This window comes from Portunus trituberculatus, chromosome 50, assembly GCF_017591435.1.
Source record: "Portunus trituberculatus isolate SZX2019 chromosome 50, ASM1759143v1, whole genome shotgun sequence".
In the NCBI taxonomy this organism is placed as follows: domain Eukaryota; kingdom Metazoa; phylum Arthropoda; class Malacostraca; order Decapoda; family Portunidae; genus Portunus; species Portunus trituberculatus.
Window position 1 is genome coordinate 20995390 of NC_059304.1, and position 26677 is coordinate 21022066.

The 26677-nt window shown below is 37.3% G+C and overlaps 1 protein-coding gene across 5 annotated transcripts; it reads left to right on the plus strand.

Moving 5' to 3' along the window:
- The first annotated feature begins 3745 nt into the window (after nucleotides 1-3745).
- On the plus strand, nucleotides 3746-24661 carry LOC123499800 (serine/threonine-protein kinase TNNI3K-like). Of its 5 annotated transcripts, none has more exons than XM_045248287.1 (17): nucleotides 3746-3889; nucleotides 6138-6294; nucleotides 6818-7208; nucleotides 8663-8872; nucleotides 9012-9144; nucleotides 9377-9521; nucleotides 11561-11741; nucleotides 12021-12152; nucleotides 12394-12604; nucleotides 13598-13713; nucleotides 13857-14018; nucleotides 14616-14813; nucleotides 15099-15215; nucleotides 18635-18759; nucleotides 20702-20804; nucleotides 20912-21149; nucleotides 23692-24661. In XM_045248287.1, exons 2-17 carry the CDS (start codon nucleotides 6146-6148, stop codon nucleotides 23886-23888), a joined length of 2808 nt encoding a protein of 935 aa, XP_045104222.1. In that variant the 5' UTR covers nucleotides 3746-3889; nucleotides 6138-6145; the 3' UTR covers nucleotides 23889-24661. The 5 variants fall into 5 exon arrangements, with proteins under 5 accessions (XP_045104222.1, XP_045104224.1, XP_045104225.1 ...); XM_045248289.1 differs by having other exon boundaries at nucleotides 3747-3889; nucleotides 12421-12604; XM_045248290.1 differs by having other exon boundaries at nucleotides 3749-3889; nucleotides 20912-21104.
- The last annotated feature ends 2016 nt before the right edge of the window (nucleotides 24662-26677 follow it).

Consider the following 26677-nt stretch of genomic DNA (forward strand, 5'->3'; position numbering starts at 1 on the left):
GAGGGACAGAAAAGGTGCTGTTTTATTATTTATTTTTTCTTTTTATTTTTTATTTAATATTTTTTAAGTCAAAATTGGGTGGATTTTACAATAATCTTTAATATGTTAAGGTTGTAACACTGCTTTACACTTTTCTGTTATTTGTTTATTTCTGGATCAAACTTTTTGTTGTATGTAAAGATATCTTGTATTTTTGAAGGTGTGTTTTATTCCTGTAAAGTCAAAATGGATGGATCTTTATTTGGTTGAGTGATGTTTAATGTTCCAGTATTTTTCAGTATTTAATTTGGATATTTCTTTAATACTACTGAGACTGGAGATGTTTTGATATTGTTAACATTAAAGTATTTACAAAATCATAATATATAAGGCATTGAAGCCTAGCTCCATTTTTTCTTTGGGTTAATTTTGAAATTATTTTGTTATATATTTGATACAAGTCCCTGCTGATGATGTTAATGTTGAAGTGATGACTCATCATGCCCCCGGGACTTGCTGTGCTCCAGCATCCACTTCATCAATACTGTTACTCCTGAGCATTAAGTAAGTATAGTTTATTGCCATTTTTAAGGAATACAGGCAGATTTACAGTCAATAAATATGTCTGTCGAGTCGAAACTCCTAAGACAGACAGTTTTAATTAAAAATTATGTACAGTGAGAGCAGAAAAATAGTTTTACAAAATATCTAGCCTAGTTAGGGAGTAATTTTATTTCATTGTTAAGTTAAGTTGCATACAATGTGCTGTCACCAAGGTAGAAACCTAAAACATTCTATAGTCTGATTGAGACACCATATATACAAGCATTCAATAAAAAGATATGAACAGAAAAGAAAAAAGTAATGATAAACGAATACACAACACAAAGTATAGGTACAAGTTTATGGTAAAATTTGTTCAATCAAAATGTGTCTTTATTTTGTTTTTATATGCTTGTATGTTGAAATTACCAAGAAATTTGATCTCATTTGGCAGGTTGTTATACAAGTTCGGGTCATTACATATGACGCTATTCTTATACCATAGGAGGAAGTACATATTTGATTGATCTATTCTGAAAGAGAACATATTTAGTCTGAGATACTGAGCTTTAATTCATTAGATTGTAACCATGATTTAATGATGTTTATTTCAGATATTATATTTGAATGTAAGGAATTTAAGTCTTATCATTTATCAGAAGGGTTGTATCATCAGCATATATTACACAGTCAAATTTTGTACTTGAATTTACAATATCGTTGATATATATAGGAAAAAGTAGAGGAGCTAGAATAGACCCCTGTGGCACTCCTTTACATACAGGTATAAAAGAGGAATAATTTTGATTACAGTAAATACATTGATACCTGTTACTCAAATAGCTCTTGAATAGTTTTAATGGTGAACCCCTAATGCTAATATTTTTTAATTTACTAAATAATATTTCATGGTCTAATGTGTCAAAAGCTTTAGATAGGTCCATGAAAATTGCCACAACATACAGTTTTTCCTCTAGACATTGATATACATTGTTAGCAAATTGTAGTATCGCTGACTCGGTGGAATCGTGACTTCTAAATCCATGCTGTTGCTTAACTATAAGGTCATTTTTCTCAAGCATGTAGATATGAGCATATGTGTGACTTTCTTACACACAGGATTAATTTACTACAGTGTTGTCACCGAGAGACTGGTAGCAATCCATGAAGAAGGATATGCTGGGCAGAAACTGAAGTTTATTTCCTAGTATATGTGAAATAGATACAACAGCACTGAGTCCCACACTTTCTCTGCTCTTGCTACTCTTCTCATTAATTATTTGACTCTTCCTACTTTCACACTGACTTCCAGAGTCTAATTCCTACTTAATATTGACTTGTGTTGGCTCAGTACTTCCTTTTATAGAAAATCTATTACATCTAGATAATTATGTTATATTACAGAATCTTGATCCTTGATCATCTTTGTCTCATAACATAGGAGCCACAGTTCTACAATACACAATATGAGATTAATCCATGCTGGAACAATGTTAGACTAGGCTCACGCCCACCTGTTGCAGAGAGCAAGCTTCATCCCTCCCAGCAGGTGATGTAATTCTTGTGTAGTGTTCCTGAAACCTTTCCATGGCCTTTCCAGCATAACAATATTTAGTGTAATTTCTAGTGTTTTATGCATGTGTTTCTAAGCTCAGGTGTGTTGATAGTAGTAGTTGGAGGGGAAAAAATTATATAGATTAGGAGCAAGAAGAAAGAAGAAATGGAGGAAAAGGAGACAACCTTTAGTAAGTGTCCTCTTCCATTCTGGCAATCTTTGTGTTTGATTTTTTTTTTTTTAATGTGTTTATTAGTGTTGCAGGATGTTTTGAGAGTGTTTTGAGGATAGATTGGCTACTGTAAATGTTTTTTCGTACTTTTTTTCTTCAGTGTGTTAGATATCTTTATACGAGAAATGGCCGGTAGGGCGTGGCAAGCAGATCCAACCAGCGTCGCCATTATCACCGTCTACTTTTTTCTCCAACCCCGCTCAATCTACGTAACCTCTGCCTTCCTTTCTTTATGTTTTTATGTAAATTGATGTATTTTTAAGGTTATTTCTGGAATTACTATAACTAATTTGTTCCACACCACCACAGAGGTAAAAATCAAAGGGTATTTTATCTGTTCAAGTTTCGTTTCTCCCAGTTGTAAACGTGGTATATGAGCGTGGGAGGACGAAATTGCAGCTTCCTTCACCACACCGTCAGTAGAGAAATTTTTGGCGTTGCAGACAAGTACGTTCTCGCTTTGAATCATTGTTCTGCTTCAAGCTCGCCATATGGCCAACTTTATAGCCAAGCTAAGGCAGTTATTTACAACGTCAATAGATGTCAATAGACATTTCTTAGAAAAAGGCATTTCTTACTACGGCGAGTATATTTATGCATTTTGATTGTGCTGTGTGGTGTTGTAAGTATCTGGATGTATGTAAGAGCATATAGTATAGTGTTTTGAGTGAGGAAGTTTGGCTTGGAAGGGTCAATCGTTTGGGTGTATTTTGTAGTGTGGAGGTGGTTTTCATGTATATTGAGAGAGAGAGAGAGAGAGAGAGAGAGAGCTCATCCCTGTACAAAAATTAAGCTGGAACCAAAATATAAAATTATCGATTATCATTAGTTTAGAACCAAAAGTATGGCGATACCGATTAATTGATAACTTGGAAACATGCTATCGAATAATCGATAACCTAATATTGTTATCGCGCTAAGTTAAAAAGATAATTTATCGCAATAATTCCCACTTATGCTGTTGGTCCTATGGCCACGACAGCTTACTCTGACTATAGTCTATGAAAGATTATTCTTTACGGTGGCTTAACACCTATGCATTTGTTATAAAAAAAAATCACACTTTATACTCACGTTAAGCTATGCTGATGGAAACTTACAACGGACATACGCCAGGGAAATTTCTTATTAGTAATTTAGTCTTACCACTTACACCACCATCACCGCCAAGGATTCCTTGATCATCACCACCACTGTTGGCGACCGCAAGTCTTTTTCCTTTCTCACAGTAACATACGGGGTTTGAAAAGGCCGCTACTGATGTACGACATGAGTAGCACGGTGGTGTTTATCCTTACCATTTCTTAAATTCCCCAAGCTGTTCCCTTGGGGATAACATATCTGCAATACCTAAGGATTTGTATGTTACGAGAATGTTTTATTTCCTATACTTCCATTCTCTCTGATATGGTATGAAATTTGTAATTTGTAAATATATTGATAGGTGGTACCTCCGTGGCTTCTACCTTGAGATAAATCCGGGCTAGAGAGACACAGGCACTGGCAGTGGCACTGAGGCAAGAGTAGGACGACAGCGGTGCCCGCCCTCGTCTGTCCGTGGTGTCTGTGGCAGACCAAAAGTAAGCTGAATTGAGGTTTTACAATCAAGTGCAATACATAACATCGTGTAGCCAACCTAACATGTCAGTAAGTGGGCGTGGAGTGCAACGGAAAAGTTGGCATCTTCCTCAGTCTGTGCTGGCACAAAAAGAGGCATAGGAGGCCCTTGCCACACTGGTGAGGAGGCAGCCGTGGCCACGTCAGTACGCTGTGATAGACTGAGTGGAGGTGTAATAGAGGGGTTGTTACGCTTCCACTTTACGGATGCTGGTATGTCAGTTTTGAAGAAAGAAATGCAGATACTCCAACAATGACACCTGCCCTACGGAGATGTGTATTTTATTTTATTTTCCTCGATTACCTAGAATTTATTTTTCAACCCTGGGGCCAGTGTTTCCACTTCGTCATGGAATGATGTGTTTAGCTGTCAGCACGTAATATTTATGGTATTTGTCCAGAATGAATAAAAAAATTCCATAGATTTCTTGAAAAAAGTTGCTAGATATACAGATTTTTGTAAGTGGAGACATCTTCATGTTATATGAATATACACACATTAATGCATTCTAACGAAACCTAACCTAAACGAACACCTAACCTAACTTAAAGCAGGCATTTTCGTGTTCTGTGCAAAACTTGTAATGTTTACTGTCGGTCCTCCTCGGTAGCGCATGACACACTGCATGTTGTAGTTACTCACGGTATTTTTTTTTTTTTTTTTTTTTTTTTTTCTTTCTTCTAAGCTGAGCTGTTATTGATTCATAGTGATGCTTTTGAAAATCAATGCATTATGCTAAGAACAGAGTTACATTAGGTTTAAGTTAGGTTAGTTTTATGATTAGATTAGGTTAGATAAAGTTTGTTGTGGTTTAATTGGTCAGAAACACCAAAATAGATGAAAAAAATAATTCCTTATAAAGTCTAAGGATACAAATTGCCACATTTAACAAAGGGCCTCTTAAATGTTTATCAAAGTTATTTATTAGCATTAAAACTAAATAAGTTATTTGTGAGGGAAAGTGTATAGAAGAAAAGTCTCATTGAATGATGTCTGCTTTCCAGTGGTGCACTTCCTTTTTCATGTCAGTGAGACTGATGGATTTTCTCTTGTAATATCCTAACTTATACTTATGTGATGTATCTCATTGTCTCAAACTCTTTATATTTATTTTGAACCCCACATAGTATATGTGTCACAATTGTTTATACATAATGCTGTCAATAATTTTTTAAGAATTGTTGGCTTTCTTTCGGTGCTTTCATACTTACTGATCAAATTAGGTTAGGCTGAGTAAGTTAAGTTTAATATGGTTAGGATTAGTTAGAAGGATACTCAAAATCAAGATCAACGACACGGCACCCATCACAAAAATGAGAAAAACCTGAATGAGACTTCTTCCAGAGGCCTGAACAGCTTGCCAGAATCTAACCATGTACCCTGCCTGCCACCAGCACCTGGGTATTAGTGGCTGTGGCACCATATATCACCAAATCCCCATCAAGAACAAGATGAATGAGATTCTGGTAGAAGGAGGAGTGATGATGTGCTAGGAACCATGTCTGCAATTGATTATATGCTGGTGAATGGGAGAATACATGAGATGTGGATTACATGTAGATTGATGAGGATGAAAAGACTGACTTTGTTCTCAGTAGGTTGTATGGAAGAGAAATGCAAAGGAATGCAAGGGCTAAGAGGAGAAAATGGAGGGAGGTAGGATGGGAGAATTTCCAGGTAGACTTGAGTGAGAGAAGCTGGGAGGATGAAAGGTTGTATGGTGTGAATGAATTGGATGATAAATTTGTAGAGATAGTGAGGAAAGTAACAACCAGCCAGATAGTAGTACTATGAAAGCTAGAATGTGTACATGTAAGACATGGTGGAATGACAAAATAGGGATGCTAGGAAAGAGAAAAAGTGTCTGAATAGGATGTGCAGACAGTTGAGAAAGAGGAAGCATGAGGTTGACGAGACAGAAAGCGAGTACATACCAGAATACACAGACAACATTATGTAAGTCAGACAGCTCATGAGAGGTCCCACTTCTTTTAGTCATAGATGATTTCTTCTCTTGCTTTCCTCCCCACACTGTCTCCATCTCTTCTTTAATTTTTCTATCTGTCTTCTTTCACCTACCTTCAACTTGGATTATCTTATGGATACATGGCTCTCTCCCACCCCACCTGACATTCTATACTTCCTTGTCACTTATTACATACATGCACAGTGAATAAAATGCAAAAAATCCAACTATTTATTGTTTTCAGATAAGACTATGGGGAACTACAAATCCAGATCTAGGTCAACATGTTCTCAGGAGCTTCACAAGAAAATCCTGCAGAATTATGAAAATCTGGAGTACAAGATCCAGGAAGACTTGAATGTGGAACTTGAGAATCTTACTGAGATTCAACAAGTCTGCAGGTATGTGCATTTTATGAGTAATGTAACCTGGCTTACTCTTGCAGGATATCTCCTGTTGTCTGTACACAGAAATATTTCATCCAGTCAACCCATCTGTTAACCATCAGATCAGTGCAAATACAGGTTTTTGCTAATTTATGCCATTTTTCACTTTTTTAATTAATTAATTTATTTATTTATTTTCTTTTTTTATTTATTTATTTTATTTTATTTTATTTATTTATTTTATTTATTTATTTATTTTTTTTTTTTGTGTGTGTAAATCATTTTTTTCTATCATAATATGCCAACACTTGAAGGAGATATTAGTGTTTGGAATTGTATTCAAAAGTACTATGGGGAGTGAATCTTGTTTCTGCTTAAGTATATGTTGGGTATCATTCATTTAGATCATGTAAATATTAGTGAGAAAACTTTTTGTAATTGTTTTATATAATCCATGTATATGTGTGTGTGTGTGTGTGTGTGTGTGTGTGTGTGTGTGTGTGTGTGTGTGTGTGTGTGTCCACATTTTATTATTCAGCAATGGAACTGCAGATCAACTGGCAAAACTTTTGAATTCTGAGACTGTTGGTGAACGCTTAGACAATGGCATGACACTTCTTCACCTGTGTTGCCTAGCAGCTGTCAGTGTGAAGAGTGATACAGTCAAAGAGTTGGACTACAATGACACTGAGGGAAAGAGTAATGTTTCTTATAATACAAGTGTCCTTCAACTTATGAGATCCCCAAGAGAAAAGGGTGATCATGAAGACAAGACCCAAGAACATGTGAATGAGCTGAGTATAAAACATACTAGAAGTAAAGAAGCAAGAGAAGCAAAAGAGCAGATTCGTCTTCTTCTCAAGAAAGGAGCTGATCCAGCCATTATCAGCAAAAATGGCTTTTCACCACTTCACATTGTATCATACAAGGTTATAAACAACACCATGAGTGGCTTGGTTGCCTGCTTGGAGTGGTATCATCTTAATCTACTGAAGGATGCATGAATGGTGTGTATTATTCAACAATATTTTATTTCTGTCTCCTGTACTGTATTTCCTGCAGTCACTAACATGTAGTCCATATAATCAAGCCTTCTCTTTTGTTTGACTTAAATACTCATGTCATAGAAACATTCTCTTTTTATAATTCATATGTAGAATTGTTTGTGACTGATTTTTTATATCTATTTACATTTCCTTCTGAAATTAATTGTAATTTCCTTATATATATATATATATATATATATATATATATATATATATATATATATATATATATATATATATATATATATATATATATATATAATTTTACCTTGCATTTCTTGTTTGATTACAAATTGCCAGGCATGAAGGTTGATGTTGCTTATTTGATTCTCAATATCTCATACAATATAGGTTTTCTACAATTTTAGTAACATACATCATGATTGCAAATTAAGTATTTTACAGAAGTTTAACCCACCTTGTGCTGTCAGAATATACTGTCGGGAATACATTATTGTTTCCTTAGCTTTTTGAAGACAGAAGTGTGAGAATAATAGCAACACGTGTGTATTGTGTGAGGTGGTTTGTATAGTGTGTAGAAATTAACAAGATGATTTATAAAATATATATACTTATTTCAAAATAGTAATACTTCCTGGTAGCTATTACATGTACATTTTGATAAATGTTTCATATAATCTGCCTATTTTTTAAAGTTATAAGATAGGATATTAGGTACAGTACAATTCCAGATAATGAAATTACAGTGTGATATATGAATAAGACAAACTATAAAATAAATTTCTATTAGTGTGAACTGTTAACTTAGATTTATTAAATATAGTGAGAATCCAAATTAGGTACTTATGTAGTTGATATTAGCATAGCATAGTTCTGTAGGTGGCACCATTTATCTGCCTTGTGACAGATTTAGTATGTATGTTACAATTATATAAACGAAAAATTGGTAGTGAAAGTGAAGAAATGTGATGATTATGGAATGAAGTTTAGGTTACTTGTGCTGCTTTTCCATGAATTGGACGATGTTGCCGTAAGGGGAAGGTACCCATGTTAAATAAATTAAATGTCTGATTACTGCTGGAGAGAAATGGATAGTGTGAGATTGAGAAGACTAAAATCTTTAAAGATTTTTCATGTAATATTCATGGATTGGACATCAAAATAAAGAGAATGACAGGTTTTATTGTTAAGCCATATCACCATGTTTTCTTGGCAAAAATTACAGGTGACTCATGCAGGATGTATGATGATCTAGACTTAAGTAGCAAGAAACAGATGTATCAGGTAGCACATACTGGAAAAGGAGTTCATTTGTTTGTTTAGAGAAGTGAATGTTATATGGTTACCCAATGTTAAAAGAGATCTTACTTTGACAGGGAGATGTGGAGATTGTTAGGCTTTTCTTGGAGAATTGCAGCCACCTGGACCACACTGGTGCTGGGAGCCTGACTGCTCTACACCTGTCATGCCTTAGTGGCCAGCTGGAAGTGACACAAGCCCTGGCACAGCGGGGAGCCAACATTGAGGCACGAGATGCTGTCTCATATTCCCCCCTGCATATTGCCTGCCTCTATGGGAATGAGACTGTAAGAACCCATAAATAGTTTATGCATGGTGGTTGTATGATGGTCATGCAGTGTATTTATGACTAGAATGTGATTAGGAAGAAGAAATGCTGCTTAAAGTACATATGCTGTAATGATGAGAATGAAGGATGTTTTACAGGTGGTGGAGTATTTGCTGTCTCGGGGAGTTGATGTGAACATTTCGGGATCTGTGGGTGACCGGCCCCTTCATCTGGCAGCTGACCGTGGGGATTACAAGGTGGTGCAACTGTTGCTCAGGAAGGGTGCCCGAGGTCAGTGGCTGTGAGGCACTGGGGTTGCTTGTAAATTGCCAGAAATCAAATTGATGATAGGAAGTATTATTATTATTTTTTATTTATTTATTTATTTTTTTTTTTTTATTTATTTTATTTTATTTTATTTATTTATTTATTTTTTATTTATTTTTTTTTTTATTATTATTATTATTATTCTCTTCTCCAGTAGCTAATCCTACTTTTCACTGAAGTGCATACCTCTCAACAGTAAGGTTGCAAGATGAAGAAGGGAACACAGCCCTACACTGCTGTGTGAGAAATGGCTACTTGAACATTCTGAATCTCCTCCTCCACCCCCAGTACCGCAATGATGCTCACATTCCTAACGTTTATCTCGACACACCACTGCACGTGTGAGCATTAACTTGTGTTTGGTTGGTAGGATAGTGAGTGCCTTATGTAACTGAATCAATTTCAAAAAAAGAAGATGGAAAGTGAATGGAAATGTACATAATTTTATACAGGCAACCCCTGCTTAACGAAGGGGTTACGTTCCTAAAAAACCCTTCGTTAAGCGAACCAATTATAACAAGTTTAACCCCTGACTTGAGCTTCCATTGAGAGTAAACAAAGCGAGAGTGCATCATAGTACAGTGAAAGGTTTAATGAAAGTAAAAATTATGAAGTTAAACATTTAAGAAGTTTAATTTAAGACTAAGTCATTATCATGTACACTAATGTATGTATGTAAGTAACTTTATAATATTGATGATCTTAAATTTATAAAGGGAGGGAGAGTGGAGCAGGCAATACGCTAGCTGGCAACCTGTGGAATGTAAACAAAGGGCGCATCGTTATACCGCATACAAAACTTATGTACCACATTTCCACAAGGCTTTCCATTTTATCCATTGCAGAGTCACGAGTTCAGGTGGTTCTTTTAGCTTGCAAGGAAGATATGATCTCACCAGCCTTCTTAACCCCTTCGCGCCGGATGTTAAAAAAGCCCGCCTGTATGATATACGGGTGGTAGTGCCGCGCGCCCGAGCTGGAAACTCGTGCAAGCTTGTCATACTTGTCGTCTTTGTGTATTATGCTGCTATTTTTTAGTCACTATATCGCCTTCGAAGAGGAAAGTGGACGCTTCTCTCTTTGGAGAAAGAGAGAGAGAGAGAGAGAGTGTGACATTTGCTAATATTTTAGACACAAGCGGGACGCATATAGCTTATCTTCGAGAGGAAGAGGGGAGGGAGGGAAGGAGAGGAAATGAAGGGAGGAGAGAGAGAGAGAGAGAGAGAGAGAGAGATTAGAAAATTTGTTGTTTTTGTATTTGTGTGTGTGTGTGTGTGTGTGTGTGTGTGTGTGTGTGTGTGTGTGTGTGTGTTTTCACGAATGTTACAAGGCGGGACGCATGTAACTTATCTTTCGAGAGGGAGAGGGGGAGGAAGGGAAGGGAGATGGGGAGGGAGGAAAGGGAAATGGGGCGGGAGGGAATGGAGAGAGAGAGAGATGGGAAGAGTCTATGCCATTGGGTAATTTTAGACACAAGGCAGGACGCATGTAGCTTATCTTTAGTGATTGGTGGAGACAAGGATGGTGGGAGGAGCACTAGGATTTCAAGGACAGCATACAGCGTTTGTAGTTGATATCCAACACACTATACGGGACAACTGAACTGAAAAAAACTCAGAAAAGAAATATGACGTCTATGTAGGCGTCATCGTATTTGCTACTGGGGCTTCATGACGCCTACATAGGCGTCACCGTATTGAAGGGGTTAATAGAGTCTGCTGACTTGAAAATGGTAGACAATAGATAGAGTCAAGCCATGATGGGAAGCATTGCTATTAGTTTTCTCGCCTCTCGTGTCTGTGAATAATATCCAGCTTCACTTCGAGAGTAATAGACTTCCTGGTCTTCTTAGCAACGTTAGGCGACATTGCAGGGTGTTTTGGTGGCATGTAGAGCGAGGGAAGACGAGCTGCTGCTGATGCTGTTATTGTTTTGAACTAGGAGAGTATGTGGTGCGCATTTTGTCCACGAGAGGCGCTAGTGTATTCAAAGGCATGTCGGCTTGGAAAAAATTACCTGGATAAAATTTTGTTAAAGCGAGTTTGGTGTTCGTTAAACGAGCAGATGGTAGTAAAGGGAAACCTTCGTTGTAGCAAAATTTTGTTGTGTGAACCTTCGTTAAGCGGGGATTGCCTGTACTTGCTTCTAGTTTCGCTATTTGGATAAGGCAATAAAACTGTTCATCAGATTAGTTCAGCTTTCAGGTACATGTATTTCTTTCAGTTTCTTATTCTCTGAATAACATATTACATGCTTAATCTCTGTTTTCCTAAACTTGCTATCAGAGTAACTTTGGCAAATTACTTTTCTCAATTTGATTATTATAGTCCCTTGCCTTTTCACCTTTCTGATGCAATAATCAATGAACATTACATTTTAGGGCTTGTTATGAAGGGTGGTTTGAATGCTCCAAGACCCTTCTGACCTATGGAGGCTCAGGTCTCCTTCTAAAAGAGAACCTGTGGGGAGAGACACCCCTTCATGCAGCCTGCACTGGAGGATATTGCATTGACTTAGTGGATTTCCTCTTGAGTCAGAATTCCACTTCTGTTAACTATCAGGTAAGCAAGACACTGCTGTTGATGGAGGTGCTGATTATGCTTTACCTGTTTGTGTTTTTGGAAGAAGTGCCAAATATGTGATGTATTAGGAGTGGTAAGTGGTACTGTATGAATAGTATTGGTGAGCATTTGTGTTAGTGAAGGTGATGATTTCATTTCCATCATTATTTAATTTTGCATGGTTTGACCTGCTGCTTATTTTATTTTTGTGTTTTTATTTCAGATACTTTAGCTCATTGTCTGTATCTTTTAACTGATACTTTTATTTTTTGAATGCAGAGTCCTGATGGGCACACACCGCTGCATTCTGCTGCTTTCCACGGACACCTCAAGATAGTCCAATTGTTGCTCAGCCATGGGGCAGATATCAATCTTACTGCCCGAGACTGTTATGTGCCGTTTGACAAAAAAGTGAGTCAAGCAGAATACTACCACTTTGATGTGAAAATACTTTGAGAAATAAAGCAGTGTAAGCAAAAATACACTGTTGTCTGTTGATTTCAATTTGTTCTAATATATGCATAACCACTCTTCATAGTCTTGAGCTTTTTTTTTCCCTTTATCTCTTCTTCCTTCCCTCCACTATTACACCATATACTGTGATGCTTGATAAAGAAGTACAGGCCTCCTAAAGATGGATGAGCCTTAGCAGTATAGCCTATGTATACATCACCAGCAGGAAGAGCAGACACCTCTGATGTGGGCATATGACCGAGGGCACGACAGTATAGCTAACATTCTCAAACACTTCCGTCGGCCGGGCATGTGTGATGAGTACGCCAGAGGAGAGTATCTGTCTCCCCTTGACACCTCCTATTTCCCTATCCCATCGCCCATTGGAAAACTGCGCACTATGATACAAGGTACAGTTTTGCCTCTAGTGTCGTTATCATCATCAGCTTCTTCTCTTTATTGTCTTATTGTGATGTGGTGATCAAATATCAAATGGACCATTAGCTAGTCTCTCTCTCTCTCTCTCTCTCTCTCTCTCTCTCTCTCTCTCTCTCTCTCTCTCTCTCTCTCTCTCTCTCTCTCTCTCTCTCTCTCTCTCTTAAATTCACACTGTATGAAGATGGGTTCTCTCCTAACCTGAACTTTAATTTGATGTTTGGCACTGTTTGTTTGTGTCATTTATTCACCTATGGTTGTATGTATGCTGGTCATCCAGCCAACCATTCCTCTACAGAAAGAGCTCAGAGCTCATAGCGATTGATCTTTGGGTAGAATTGAAGACACTGACACGCCACATACCAGGACTGTGAGGCCACAACTCCTTGGGTTACAGGTTGTACCTATTTGCTATTAGATGAATAAGGACTACACATTGAGGCTTGCCCATTTGCCTCGCTGTGCTTGAGACCTGATCGTGGCCCTTCTCGGTTGTGAGCTGAGCGAGTTAACCACTACTATATAGTATTTACCTAGTTGTATGTTACAGGGTTTGAGCAGGGCTCATAGTGACCTGTCTCCTTATCTACATTTGTAACTTTTCCTTAAATTTTGCACATTTTCTGCTATTACAATCTCATCACTTAATTCATTCCAGATGTTCACTGCCCTATGTGAAAAACTTAACTTCTTAGTGTTCCTCAGGCACTGACTTTTCATGGTCTTTTTGGAATTAGGACTACTGTATAGTGTGTGTGTGTGTAGCTGCCTGTCTCAGCTGCCTTTATAGGGATGTAGGCTTGGTATGTAATTATAATTATGTATTATATCTCTCCATAAATTACAGTAAAGAAGATAAAGGCTGTGTACATATAAAATCTTTGTATATGTTTAAGAATAGATGAAATATATGTACGTACATCATCAAATTATAATAATATAATATTTTATATTACTTTGTTTTGCAGAAAAAATTGATGTACTTCATTTGAGAACATTGATACCACCTCACCAACACCTCAGCCTGTCAGAGATAGAAAATTTGGAAAACATAGATTCAGGTTCTTTTGGTAAAGTCTACAAAGTAAGTTTGCCATTGTAATCTGCCTGTATGAGATGTGAAATGTTAGTGATATAGAGTCTGCTTGAGGATATGATATCAGAAACAGGAAAAAAAAAATTTGCAGATTGTGTGTGATGTATCTGATGACTTTTCTGAATTGACAGGGAAGATTCAATGATAAGATTGTGGCTGTCAAGAGGTACCGTGCCAACATGACCTATGGGAAGAGTGATGTGGAGATGTTTTGTAGAGAAGTCTCAGTTCACGGGTCTCTGGACTCTCCCTTTATTGTTAAGTTTGTTGGAGCATGTTTACAAGATCCCAGTGTGAGTATTGGCATGTTTCTATGTAAAGGTTCTAGTTCATTCAGGTATTTTTGCTCATGAGGCTTTTTGTTTGGTTATTCTTGCTAAATCTTTTTAATTGTCTTTTAAGTCCTGCTGTATACAAAAATTGTAGATATCAGAGGAAGAAAAGAAGGATACCCCTGTACAAAAATTTTAGTTGTATTCCACGGGGATAAGATTGCCAACAGGTGTTTCCAGCACTGTGTCTGTTCTTTCAGTCCTTATTGTCAAGCTAGGGAAAATATATCTTGTTGCTGTTGTGGGCATTTTGTCTAACAGAGGTGTTGTTGATCATTTGTTTTATTGTTCCTTCTGTTCAGGGCTGATTTGGCACTTCCTTGAATGGATTGTACATGTATACTTTGTTTTATTGACTCAGTGTGGAAAGAAGTGCATAATGATATTCAGGAAATGTGTAAAACTTTGAACTAGAAAATTCATAGAAATATTTTGTTTCTCACATCATGAAGTTATTTTTTGATATAGTATTTATCTCAAATAGTCATTTACATTGACAATACATATTGCATTATTGAAGGTTGAAGATTATTGTAAACAAATTGTACTGCATTGCAGCAATTTGCAATAGTGACGGAATATATTCCCGGCGGCTCCCTCTTCAGCACCTTACATGAGCAGAAAAGGTCCATTGACACACTGACAAGGTTCAACATTGCAACTGATGTGGCGAGGGGCATGCACTACCTGCACACCCTACCACAGCCCATCATACACAGGGATCTCAACTCACACAACATTCTCTTAAGCAATGATGTACGTATATGGTGCTGCTAGGATGCACAATGAAACAATTTCTTATCAAAAGGTATAAAATTAATGCAAGTTCAGATATGTACATAACTGAAAAGTATGTATGTAATTTAAATGTTTTTTTTTTTTTTCATAGATTTATAAAGTCATTTAATCAAATGTGTATGAATTCATTATTAGTCTAATAAGGTATGTACAAGCATATATTGTGAGCTGTAAGCTGCATTTACCATGTCTGTACATTGCTACTATGATTTTATGTTGATGTATAAAATGTTTCGCTTTTAGTGCCGTGCTCGTGTTGCTGATTTTGGAGAATCAAGGTTTGTGCGGAACATCTTTGAGGAGAACATGACAAAGCAGCCAGGCAACTTGAGATGGATGGCTCCTGAAGTCTTTACACAGGTTAGTTACTTTTATTTGTCATACGATGAGATAAATGATGAGATTGTCGTCATCATTTTGGAAAGCTTCATTTGTGTTTGCATATATCTGTCATGTTCAACTAATAACACTGCCAGGCTGCATGGTTGTCATTGACTCCCATCACAGACCTCGGTCCTTGAAGTGATTCTAAACATTCAATCGACTGCATTATAATCTGTTTAATTTCAGGTATTTTCTGCATCCTGTCAGTGTGCCCAAATCATCTTGGTTTTCCTGATATTGTTTTTTACCTTTCACATCTCTCTTCAATTCAGAAATTACTAGCATGTTGTAATGGTCCTTTCAAAGTCTGCTTATATGTACACCTTTACTTCATTATTCCTCACACATTTTTCATTTTCTTTATTTTCACTTATATTTGTTTAACTAAGAATGAATGTTAAGTGGCTATAGAAGTTAGTGAAAGAGAGAGCATCATTTATTCCTTTCCTCTCTCTTAAGTGTGTACAACATGTACTGACTAACTGTGAGGCTCTTTCTTGTCAGGCTGTGAGAGGAAATTTCCATATCTCACCATAAAGAAAGCAAATCCTTTTAAACTTTCTTCTTTTTTTTAATGAATATTTTTTGACAACCATCTCCCACCTACATTATCATTGACTGAGTGTGAGTGGTGACCATTTGAATAGGTATTTAAATGGTAGTTCAACGTGCATAAGGAATTATTGTGTGTGCATTGTGAAGTACTTAGACCTATGGATGCTATGGAATGATTTTTGCATTTTTCATTATTTTTGAAATTTTCAGTCAGTATCCTTAAGGCCTCTCTGTGAGATGAAAAAATGAGCTGAGACAAAGTGAGTTATTGGTATTTCAATGCATCTTTTCTCCTCACTCATTGCTATAACAAAACTTACTAGTACAGTAATACATCGAGATACGAACGCCCCAACATACTATTTTTTTTATATATGATGAAAAGTTTCATATAATTTACGCCTCGAAATACGAAGATATTTTTAAGATACAAATAGCCATCGGTAGGTGGCACAGCGATCGCTTGACTACCCACGTCCACCCAAATATTCAGCCCGCATTGTGTATCGTTGTTCATCCTTTGTGCATGTAGTATGTGTCTGTGCTCCTCGGCAGTGTGTATCTTTTCTTAAGTTTTATGAACTCAAGATCATGGGTCCCAAAAGTAAAAATAAGGAGGCTGAAAAAAAGAAACTTAAGAAGAGTCTCACAATGGATATGAAACATGAGATACTTGCAAAATATGAACATGTCGTATCTGTGACTTGGCCCTGTGTGCTAACGATAGTGGTGACTGTAAAGTCAAACCATTGTTGGTGTATCATTCTGAGAATCCCATGGCCTTTAAAGCACATAAAGTGTGAAAAGAGAAACTCCAGATCATGTAGTAGCATGCCAATACTAAGGCATGGGTAATTCACCAATTCCTCCTCCAAACTACATATATGAAATTCTGTCACAGCGTCAGTAAGTAGGAATGCATGTTTAACCCCCTAAAACTCAGGCAAGTTGGGAGTTTTCGCTGGCGCTAACTCTGCAGGTTTGGTGAGAAACACACAAAATAGCCTGTATTCACATACTGATTACACTTGAAAATTCAATAAACGAGTGAGTACAAATGGTGTTCTGTCCACAAGCAACTCCTCCTCTTTATAATGCAAAAAACCAGAAGTCTCTAGATGCTATGGTTACCAAAATATCACAGGTTGAATGAGGTGGTATCATCAGTGTACGTGGCCTTGCGTCCGATTGGGTTCAGTGGCCTTGACTAGAGGGATAGAAGACGGGCCCCTTGTATCCTCTCTCTCTCTCTCTCTCTCTCTCTCTCTCTCTCTCTCTCTCTCTCTCTCTCTCTCTCTCTCTCTCTCTCTCTCTCTCTCTCTCTCTCTCTCTCTCTCTCTCTCTCTCTCTCTCTCTCTCTCTCTCTCTCTCTCTCTCTCTCTCTCTCTCTCTCTCTCTCTCTCTCTCTCTCTCTCTCTCTCTCTCTCTCTCATTCAAAAGCTGTCTCCCCACAACATGACGAGAGACCCAAGGTGTAGAAGTAAGGCGCGCGGGAGAGGTGGCAGAATCAGACACAGTGAAATCACTGTCACTCCCACCATCCATCATGGGAGTTGGTGACACAGTGACGTATAGCATATGTTTACTCCTGATGAGTGTTGCCAGCTCACAAGCAAAAAAAAAGGGGAAGAAAATAGCCAAAATATATCCCAAAAATGCCTAAACGTCTATTGACGTGCCCCGAGTCTTGCGTGATGAATGTCTATCGACGTGTCCTAAGTTTTACTGGTTAAGTTGTTATTTTTGGGCAATATAGTACATTTATATCATGCATACAATAAAAATTTTATTTATCTTATATTAAATCTATATTTGGTTGGTATTTAAAGCATGTTAATTTTTTGAAGGGGTAAATTCATATCACTAGAATGAAATAATTCTAATTCCATTAATTTCTATGGGAAAATTTTATTTAATGTATGATTTTTTTTATATACAACGATCGTCACGAAACGAATAAATATGTATGTTGAGGTACCACTGTATTGATTACTAGAGTCTGTATTCATTGCTTCTTTGGTGACATGCAAATGCCATTTTCTTTGACTGAATTGCATTATGTTCTGTTAATTTTGTGTTGTTTGTAGTGATGTGTGTGAGGCAGACAATGCCCACTGATATCAATCCATCGTTGATCTTCGCATGATGGGCTTCAGTACTGTTCATATAGCAAAACCTTCATTAAAAATTGCAAAACTTCTATAAATTCATACAAAATTCTTGAAGGGAGGCAGTGAGGAATGATCTTTTCACAATCATGGTGGTGGCATCCACACTGCTTCCCTTTAGTTTCCTTGCTGTAAGAGTCACATTAGAGTCCAACTGCCCTTGTAGAGAAGCTGGATGCCATGTGGTAAAGGATGCCATTGTGGTTATGAAAATATTAATACCAATTGTTTTCCTTGATTAATTTTATTCTGATGTTCTGTAAGTATCGCACTTTTAAATTCATGTTTGCTATATCGTTATCATTCTTCAAGATCTGTGATGAAATGTTATCACTATGCCTTGCACTCATCATAACACCACAGCATAAACAGAACATCATGTGTTTCATTACAAGAACAGAGCCTATAACACGTCACCACGTCATTGTGACACTGATAACCTACGTGATACTGACAGGTCATTGTTGCTATGGGTGTGAGTGAGAAAAAAAGATGCAATTAAGGTACCAATAAGTCAATTTGTCCCAATCCTATTTTTATTGTTGTTGAGAGGTCTCAAGTAAATAATACTCCCAGAGCAGCTTGTGCCACCATGATGCAAGATCGTTGTTTACTGATTATATTTCTATAGAGTGCAGGTTGTCATGATTTTCTTTCCTTTCTCCCATCAAGTGCACCCAGTACTCAATCAAGGCTGACGTCTTTTCCTTTGGGTTGTGTTTGTGGGAGCTGCTCGCCTCTGAACTACCTTTTGCACATTTAAAGCCTGCTGCAGCAGCTGCTGATATGGCCTATAAGTAAGTGATTGATAGTGAAAATACTATCACTGTTGGGCATGTAGGTGGGGGGGAGTTTCCTTCCTGAATGTGACTACTGTTGAACCTCGATAACTCGGATCCCGATAACTTGGATTTCATGATAAGTCAGACTCTGAATCTCCAAGGGAATAAAGTCCAAGTTGAACTGCCCACCAAGTTTTTTTTATTTTGTTTATTTATTTATTTTATTTTATTTATTTATTTTTTTTTTTTGACATTATCAAATTTAATTCCAACTGAAAATTGCATTTATTTTGTATTTTGAAATTAGTGATACCAACAAAAGTAGATCATAGTTTATACCTATTTTGTGAAAATTTTTGAAGTGTAAAAAACCACTTCAAGATATTTGCTCCGAAAGATTTTTCATAATTTTGTCCTTGTTTTGTTATTTGTATTTATTTGATTGACATGAAACTTTCACACATGATTGTGTATACAATAGTGACATCCTGAGGCCTGATAAGATAATGACGCATCAAATCCCTGCTTCTCTAGATAATATTGTTCACTCGTACGTGAGGGTTGGGAAGGTGCCATCATCAGCGTCATGGCAGTCTGCTGTTTTACTACCAAACTGGACACTCTCTGAGTCGTTATTAGTGCGTTGAAATGAGATAATGATACAGTGAAGTATTTATTACTTGTCTGGTCCAGCTTTATATCTCTGTCTCAACATAATCTTTTGTAATAGTGTTATTGTGAGAATCATGTGATGTATAGTTGTGATGATGAAGGAAGTCAGAAAAAAAACAGTTTGAAAAGATAATAGCAGTCTTATGATATAGAGATGGTGGAGAAGGGTGGCAGTGAGGCATGGAGTGAGGCAAGCGTCTTGGAAGGGGATAGGGGAGGTGAGGATTCAGCTGTCTCCCAGTGATGCGTGTATTTGTTTCTTTCTTGTTGTTTTCTCTTCCTGAAGTTTCTGATTATAATCCTGGTCAATTTATGCCTGTAAGGATGTTATTTCTGATGCCTTGCTACGTACTGTGTAGGGCACGAGTCAGGCTATGATGCAACTGCAGGAGACATTTAAAAATGGCTTCCTGGTGGGAAGGGTATTTAATTATTAAAAGATAAACTACACCATCTGGTAATTTAAGGTCTGAAGGTTTTGGAGAGGCAAAATTTTAAATCCCACAAAATTAAATAAATAAATCCTACACTTTTTTTTTTTTTTTTTTTTTTTTTTTTTTTTTTTTTGTGTGTGTGTGTGTGTGTGTGTGTGTGTGTGTGTAATTCGCTGTTTGATCTGCTGCAGTCTCTGACGAGACAGCCAGACATTACCCTATGGAACGAGCTCAGAGCTCATTATTTCCAATCTTGGGATAGGTCTGAGACCAGGCACACACCACACACCGGGACAACAAGGTCACAAACTCCTCGATTTACATCCCGTACCTACCCACTGCTAGGTGAACAGGGGCTACACGTGAAAGGAGACACACCCAAATATCTCCACCCGGCCGGGGAATCGAACCCCGGTCATCTGGCTTGTGAAGCCAGCGCTCTAACCACTGAGCTACCGGGCCGTGTGTGTGTGTGTGTGTGTGTGTGTGTGTGTGTGTGGAGGGAGGGGAGGAATTCGCATAAGTAGGACATTCGCATTTGTCAGAGAAACCTTTCCCCCTATTAGTCTGAGTTAGCGAGGGTCAACAGTAGTCATAATTTATTATGTGCCTATTTGTGTTTGATATTTGAACTGGATCCAAGATAAGATTCCTGTTTGATCATCATTAGTCATCCCAGATCCAGCCATGTCTTGATGCTTTGATCATACAAACACTATATAAGCACTACTCATCAGAGCCACAGGCTGCCATGATCTATTTAATTGTAGTCATCTTTGTTACAGATATTTGATTATATTCTATTTATAGTTGTTGACCAATATGTGTGTGTGCATGTGTGTATGTTACAGACATAGTCGACCACCCCTAGACCTCTCTTTTCCCATGGAGGTGTCTGTTCTCTTGGAGAAAGCATGGCACAAAATACCAGAGGAAAGGCCAGATTTTGAGCAGGTATGTTATGAATTGTACTCTTATTATTACTATGTGATTAAATTACATTTATAGAGGATGAAAATGTGGTCTTGATCATAATGTTTTACTTTAATTTGTCTTTGCAGATTATTGAGGAACTGGAAGCCTTATGCAAGTCTCAGATTGTAGCTATGCAGGATGGTTCTGGCCACATGTCTCCCCACCTCCACCACCACCACCACCCACTTCATGTGTGCTGCACCACATGTTCCTGTGTCTCACCTACTGGCAGCACTACTCCAACAGACTCTTCTCAACACACCAGTTCTGAGCTCTCTGGTAGGACCCCAGCTACTCTACTACTACCTTCATTCCGTTGGAATGGTATGTTGCCTGCTGCACTTAGCTGCCTCCCCGTGCACTCACCCATTAACACTGGTAAACCCTTACACTGCACTTTTGAAGTAACTTCATACTGGTTGACCTTTCCCTAATGGAAATGTTTTCAGTAGGTTGGTGATGTCATGGATAGCAGTACAGATAGACATACAAGGGAAAGTCAAAAGTATTATTGAAAAATGTAACAAGTAACTTGAAAGGTAAAGTAAAGGTAACCTTGATTTGCACTTAGATGTTTGATGTTGCTTATGAATTTGATACTTGGTAGGAATTATGATATTGCACCAGAATGTATGCTACTTGGTGCCTGACATACTTTTTTATATCAGAGTAATTTCATGTAGAAGACTATATGAACTAATTTTATTGATCTATTAGCATTGATCATACATATGCTAAAAGATGAATGATTACTGATTTTATGCTTCCAGCTATTTCTCAAATAGGTGGATTGGTGTTACAGAATAAGCAGAATGCAATCATTTGAAAGTTTTCTTTCTTAAGTTTGAGGTATAAAATGTTTTGAATGATACAGCATCAATACTTTAACTTGTGGTACTAGAGAAGAGCCACCTATTTTATAAGTTTTAATTGAGAGTAATTCCTTGGCTGATGCACATACTACATGAAATGCATCTTAGATTGATTGGAAGAGAAGACAGCTGAAACTCAAGTAGCAGAAACACATGACAGAAACACAATTAGCTAAATCATGTGGCAGAAACATTCTTGTTTGGCTGGATATTGGATGAAAGTGTCATGCTGTTGTGCATCAACATTACTGCATAAGTTGCAAAAATTCTCCAACAGTTGTGGTTACAAGTGCTTCCTACAAATATGGACTTGTTTATCATTTTGATACACACCAAAAAGTAGTTGGTTAAGTTCTACAAAGGATAATACTATGCTATTATTTGCATAGTTTGTTGATCATCAGATTACTACATGCTACATATAATTGGCTGCTCATAGACTATCATTCACTAACCTCCATTTACCTCTAGTCATTCATAGCATGTGAGTAATCATATGTATATATATTTTTTGTGATGATTATGTTTATAGTGTTCATCATAACCACTTTCATTGTCACTTTTAATGCTTCCTGGCCTTTGAAGAGCAGTATGCTTATATTTTCTCCGTTTCTCAGAATATAGGATATATGTTTGTGCCATCTGAGGTGTTCATCAGTGTCACTGTTTGTAGCACCACATTTCTCACCTGCAGCGTATTCTCGCTTTGCTATTCCTTAGACTCACTTGTCCAAGTCATCCACATCTTTCTTAAGTTCCTTCTCTAACTGAATTTTATTTATTTATGTAGATTTTTTTTATTGAAAATTTCATAACCCTTAATTAACAAATAACAGTAATATATTCAACTTCAGTTTATGCTTACATCATTATAATCTTAATATTTTACATTTAATTCTAAGGAAACCAGACCTTCTGGACTCTGGCACATTGTTGCATTGTTGCTTGTCCACTATTGTGGCATAAGTGTTAATATAAAATGATGATCTTAAAAAGTACACTGGTAACTATTATCTGAAAATTTGTGCCTGCTGCTTGTCACATTGCCATTGCCATTGCTTGTGCTTTCATCTATTTTGTTCCACTGAGCTTGAGTGAGGACAATGGCTTGGCTTGATATTATTTCAGTAGTTAATTAGTTTGCCTGGTCACTTGAAACTTATCATGCTGATTGTTGAATGTGAAAATATAGAAAAAAATCTACCTTAATAAAGCTGCTTTTGCCTTGCTTCTAATGCATGACTTGAGCAGGTAATATAAGAAGTCATTGTTATTAGAAGTGTCATTTGATATGGTATAAAGTAATAACTTTGAGGAATAGTGAAAATGAATTTTTAGCTTATGCCATCTCTTTAGTTAAGGACAATAAGTACCGTATATCATTTATCAGAATTTGGAAGTAGTTTCCTATTTTTATAAATAAAATGGACCCTTGATTTAGGGGCATAAAAGGGATAGGGTGGTGTGACAAACTCAGTATTCTGGAATTTCATTGGGGCTTTTTTATTTTTACTTCTTATTAAGAATTTTTTGTTGCCATTTACCAGTAACCCTCTTACATTAGCAAAGAAGAAAACAAAGAAACTGTGGGTGAATATTCCAGTGTCAGGTAATAATGTCACAAATAGTAAAGGAAAAGAAACGTACTGCATTATATATAAAGGTTACATTCACACACATCTCAACCTGTGGTGGTGTGAAAAAAAAACAGGTAAAGTGAAATTTGCCATGTTTTCAACTATTAACATTTTAAGTATATTGTAAGATTTGAGAAATTTGAGAAGTCAGTAACACAAATTGAGGGTCCAGTGTAGTTAGTTTTCTGAATAAGCAGAGTGGTGAATGTTCTACTTACTTTATATTATAATTCAGTGTCAGTTATTGCTTATAAACAGTAGAATGATCTTCTCTGCCTGTAGAAGAAAACTGACTGTCATGATAATAGCAGTATCATGAGAACACATTAATCTGTATGATACACTGTTTCACAACAGGTCATGTAACAGCACTACGAACCAAATGGGAACAAGAAGCTAGTCGTGGGCAGACTGCATTTAAGTCGTCACATCCAACCATTGAAGAGTTGAGAAGTCGAATGAACAACAATGGCTATGTAGAAGGAAACACTTACCAGTATCGCATTGCCCCAGTGTTTAGTAAACACCGTAAACAAACACTGCAGCATTATTAAAGTTATGTGAAATTTGAAAGTATGATTAATTTCAAATTATGAACAAAATCACTATGTATTGTGATTTTTGTTGCCATTCTGTTGGTATATAGTGAATTAATCTTAAATTTTTGCTGACCTAAAAACAAAAATACAAGAAATTAAGTAGAAATTTCTAAAGATTAGATTCCAGAAATATGTAAATCATATGTACTTAGAAACAGCAATAAAATAACTAAACAGAAAAGGAAGCCCATGTGGTGGCAGGGCAGTCAAGACTGACAGAAATTCACTTCGACTTTGATAATTACCTTCGCTCATCTGTTATATATTTTATCTCTTAAGTGTTCCATCAAGGGTTCAGTACAGGACATATTCTTATACTATAATTATGTATCATCTAGCATACATTCATATATTGCTCGCATGGCTGCCTCCTAATGAATTTCTCACCGTATTAGACAAAAATTACCAAAATGAATTCCATTGCTTAATATATTGTACCTTCATATTTAAACATTAAGGAAGCCCTGAGGTAGATCATAGTGCTAGTCATTAGAGGTGTCAGAAGGAGAGGGTTCAGACATAAAGAAAAGCAGAAAGGTATTAAAGTTGGGTTCTTGAATACACATGAATGTAACCAGCTTGATGAAGGATGTTATTTATGAATGGAACATAGATATCAGATGAGAGGAGGGAAAAGTTTGCATTCAAAAGAATCAAATGAGAAGGGGAGTGGATGTGTGGCAGCAAGAAAGGGTGTAGCTTTTATATGAAAATCATGCTATAGAATGCAATAAAAGGATTAAAAGGTAATTGTCAGTGTGCATGGATCAAGAAGTGAGAACATTGGAGGAGAGACAGGAAGGTTTGTGGAAATTAGAGAGAGAGAGAGAGAATCATGGAGGGTTTAGATGTGCAAATTTAAGATGTGACTAGTCTTAAAGTGTACATTATCTATTGGAAAAATATGCCGAAAGAGGGTTAGTTTAGTACAAACATTCAAGCATTTCAAAAGTTAAGAAAAAAATATTATATTGATTGAAAAACTGTATAAATACACACACACACACACACGGTCCGGTAGCTCAGTGGTTAGAGCGCTGGCTTCACAAGCCAGATGACCGGGGTTCGATTCCCCGGCTGGATGGAGATATTTGGGTGTCTCTCCTTTCACGTGTAGCCCCTGTTCACCTAGCAGTGAGTAGGTACGGGATGTAAATCGAGGAGTTGTGACCTTGTTGTCCTGGTGTGTGGTGTGTGCCTGATCTCAGACCTATCCCAAGATCGGAAATAATGAGCTCTGAGCTCGTTCCGTAGGGTAACGTCTGGCTGTCTCGTCAGAGACTGCAGCAGATCAAACAGATCAAACAGTGAATTACACACACACACACACTCACACACACACACACACACACACACACACACACACACACACACACACACACACACACACACACACACATATACACACACCCCCCGTAGTGTAGTGGTTAGCACGCTCGACTCACAATTGAGAGGGCCGGGTTCGAGTCCCGGGAAGCGACGAGGCAAATGGGCAAGCCTCTTAATGTGTGGCCCCTGTTCACTTAGCAGTAAATAGGTACGGGATGTAACTTAAGGGGTTGGGGCCTCGCTTTCCCGGTGTGTGGAGTGTGTGTTGTGGTCTCAGTCCTACCTGAAGATCGGTCTATGAGCTCTGAGCTCGCTCCGTAATGGGGGAGACTGGCTGGGTGACCAGCATGCGACAGAGGTGAATTACACACACACACACACACACTGCATAGTGTAGTGGTTAGCACACTCGGCTCACAACCGAGAGGGTCTGGGTTCGAGTCCCGGGAAGCGGCGAGGCAAATGGGCAAGCCTCTTAATGTGTGGCCCCTGTTCACCTAGCAGTAAATAGGTACAGGATGTAACTTGAGTGGTTGTGGCCTCACTTTCCCGGTGTGTGGAGTGTGTTGTGGTCTGAGTCCTATCCAAAGATCGGTCTATGAGCTCTGAACTCACTCTGTAATAGGGAGAGCTGGCTGGGTGACTAGGAGGCGACCAAGGCGAATTACACACACACACACTACATGTATGTATATGACATTTCCTTACCAAATGTACTTAAGTGAGGGTCATTAGTGGAAGCACATTGAGGTGTGTCCACTCAAGGGACCAACAGCAGAATCAGTTCACCCCTGCACCACATGTAATTCACTCTGAGCCTCTTATAGAGGCCCTTCAGGCTCATTCATGCATTTAAGATTTCTCTTCATTCAGCTTTCTGGTGCTGAACATTGATATGTACCAAAGGTATTTTAAAAACTGTAACAAAATTTTCAAGGTGTAGAAAGGGTGGGTTGTGTTTAAGACTATGTGTATAAAATTTCTTTAAAGAGCTAAATAAAATATGAATTGTGTATAATTTTATTGTCAAAATTTTTATTTTGTTTTCTTTCTTTATATTTATGCCTTCTGCTTTTACTTGTGTGCCATTCCTTCATTTTGTGGAGAAAGTCAGATGTATAAAAAGTAAACAAAATAAACGTGATAAGAATGTTTATTTTTCAGTTTATATAATGTTTACACTAAATGCCTGGAGAAAAATCCCTAATCAAGATTTCAACTTAGTGTTATTGAAAGATGCTCTCTGTGTTAGGTGTTTCACAAGTTTACTAGAAGTTATTTTTTGACATGATCATTTTTCTTATCTTGTATGTTCAGTGCATTGCCATACTTTAATGACAGTCATTGTTCATATCATGCATCTTTGTTATTTATTAATTTTCATCAGTGATCTGATACTAAATTGGTAAATTCAA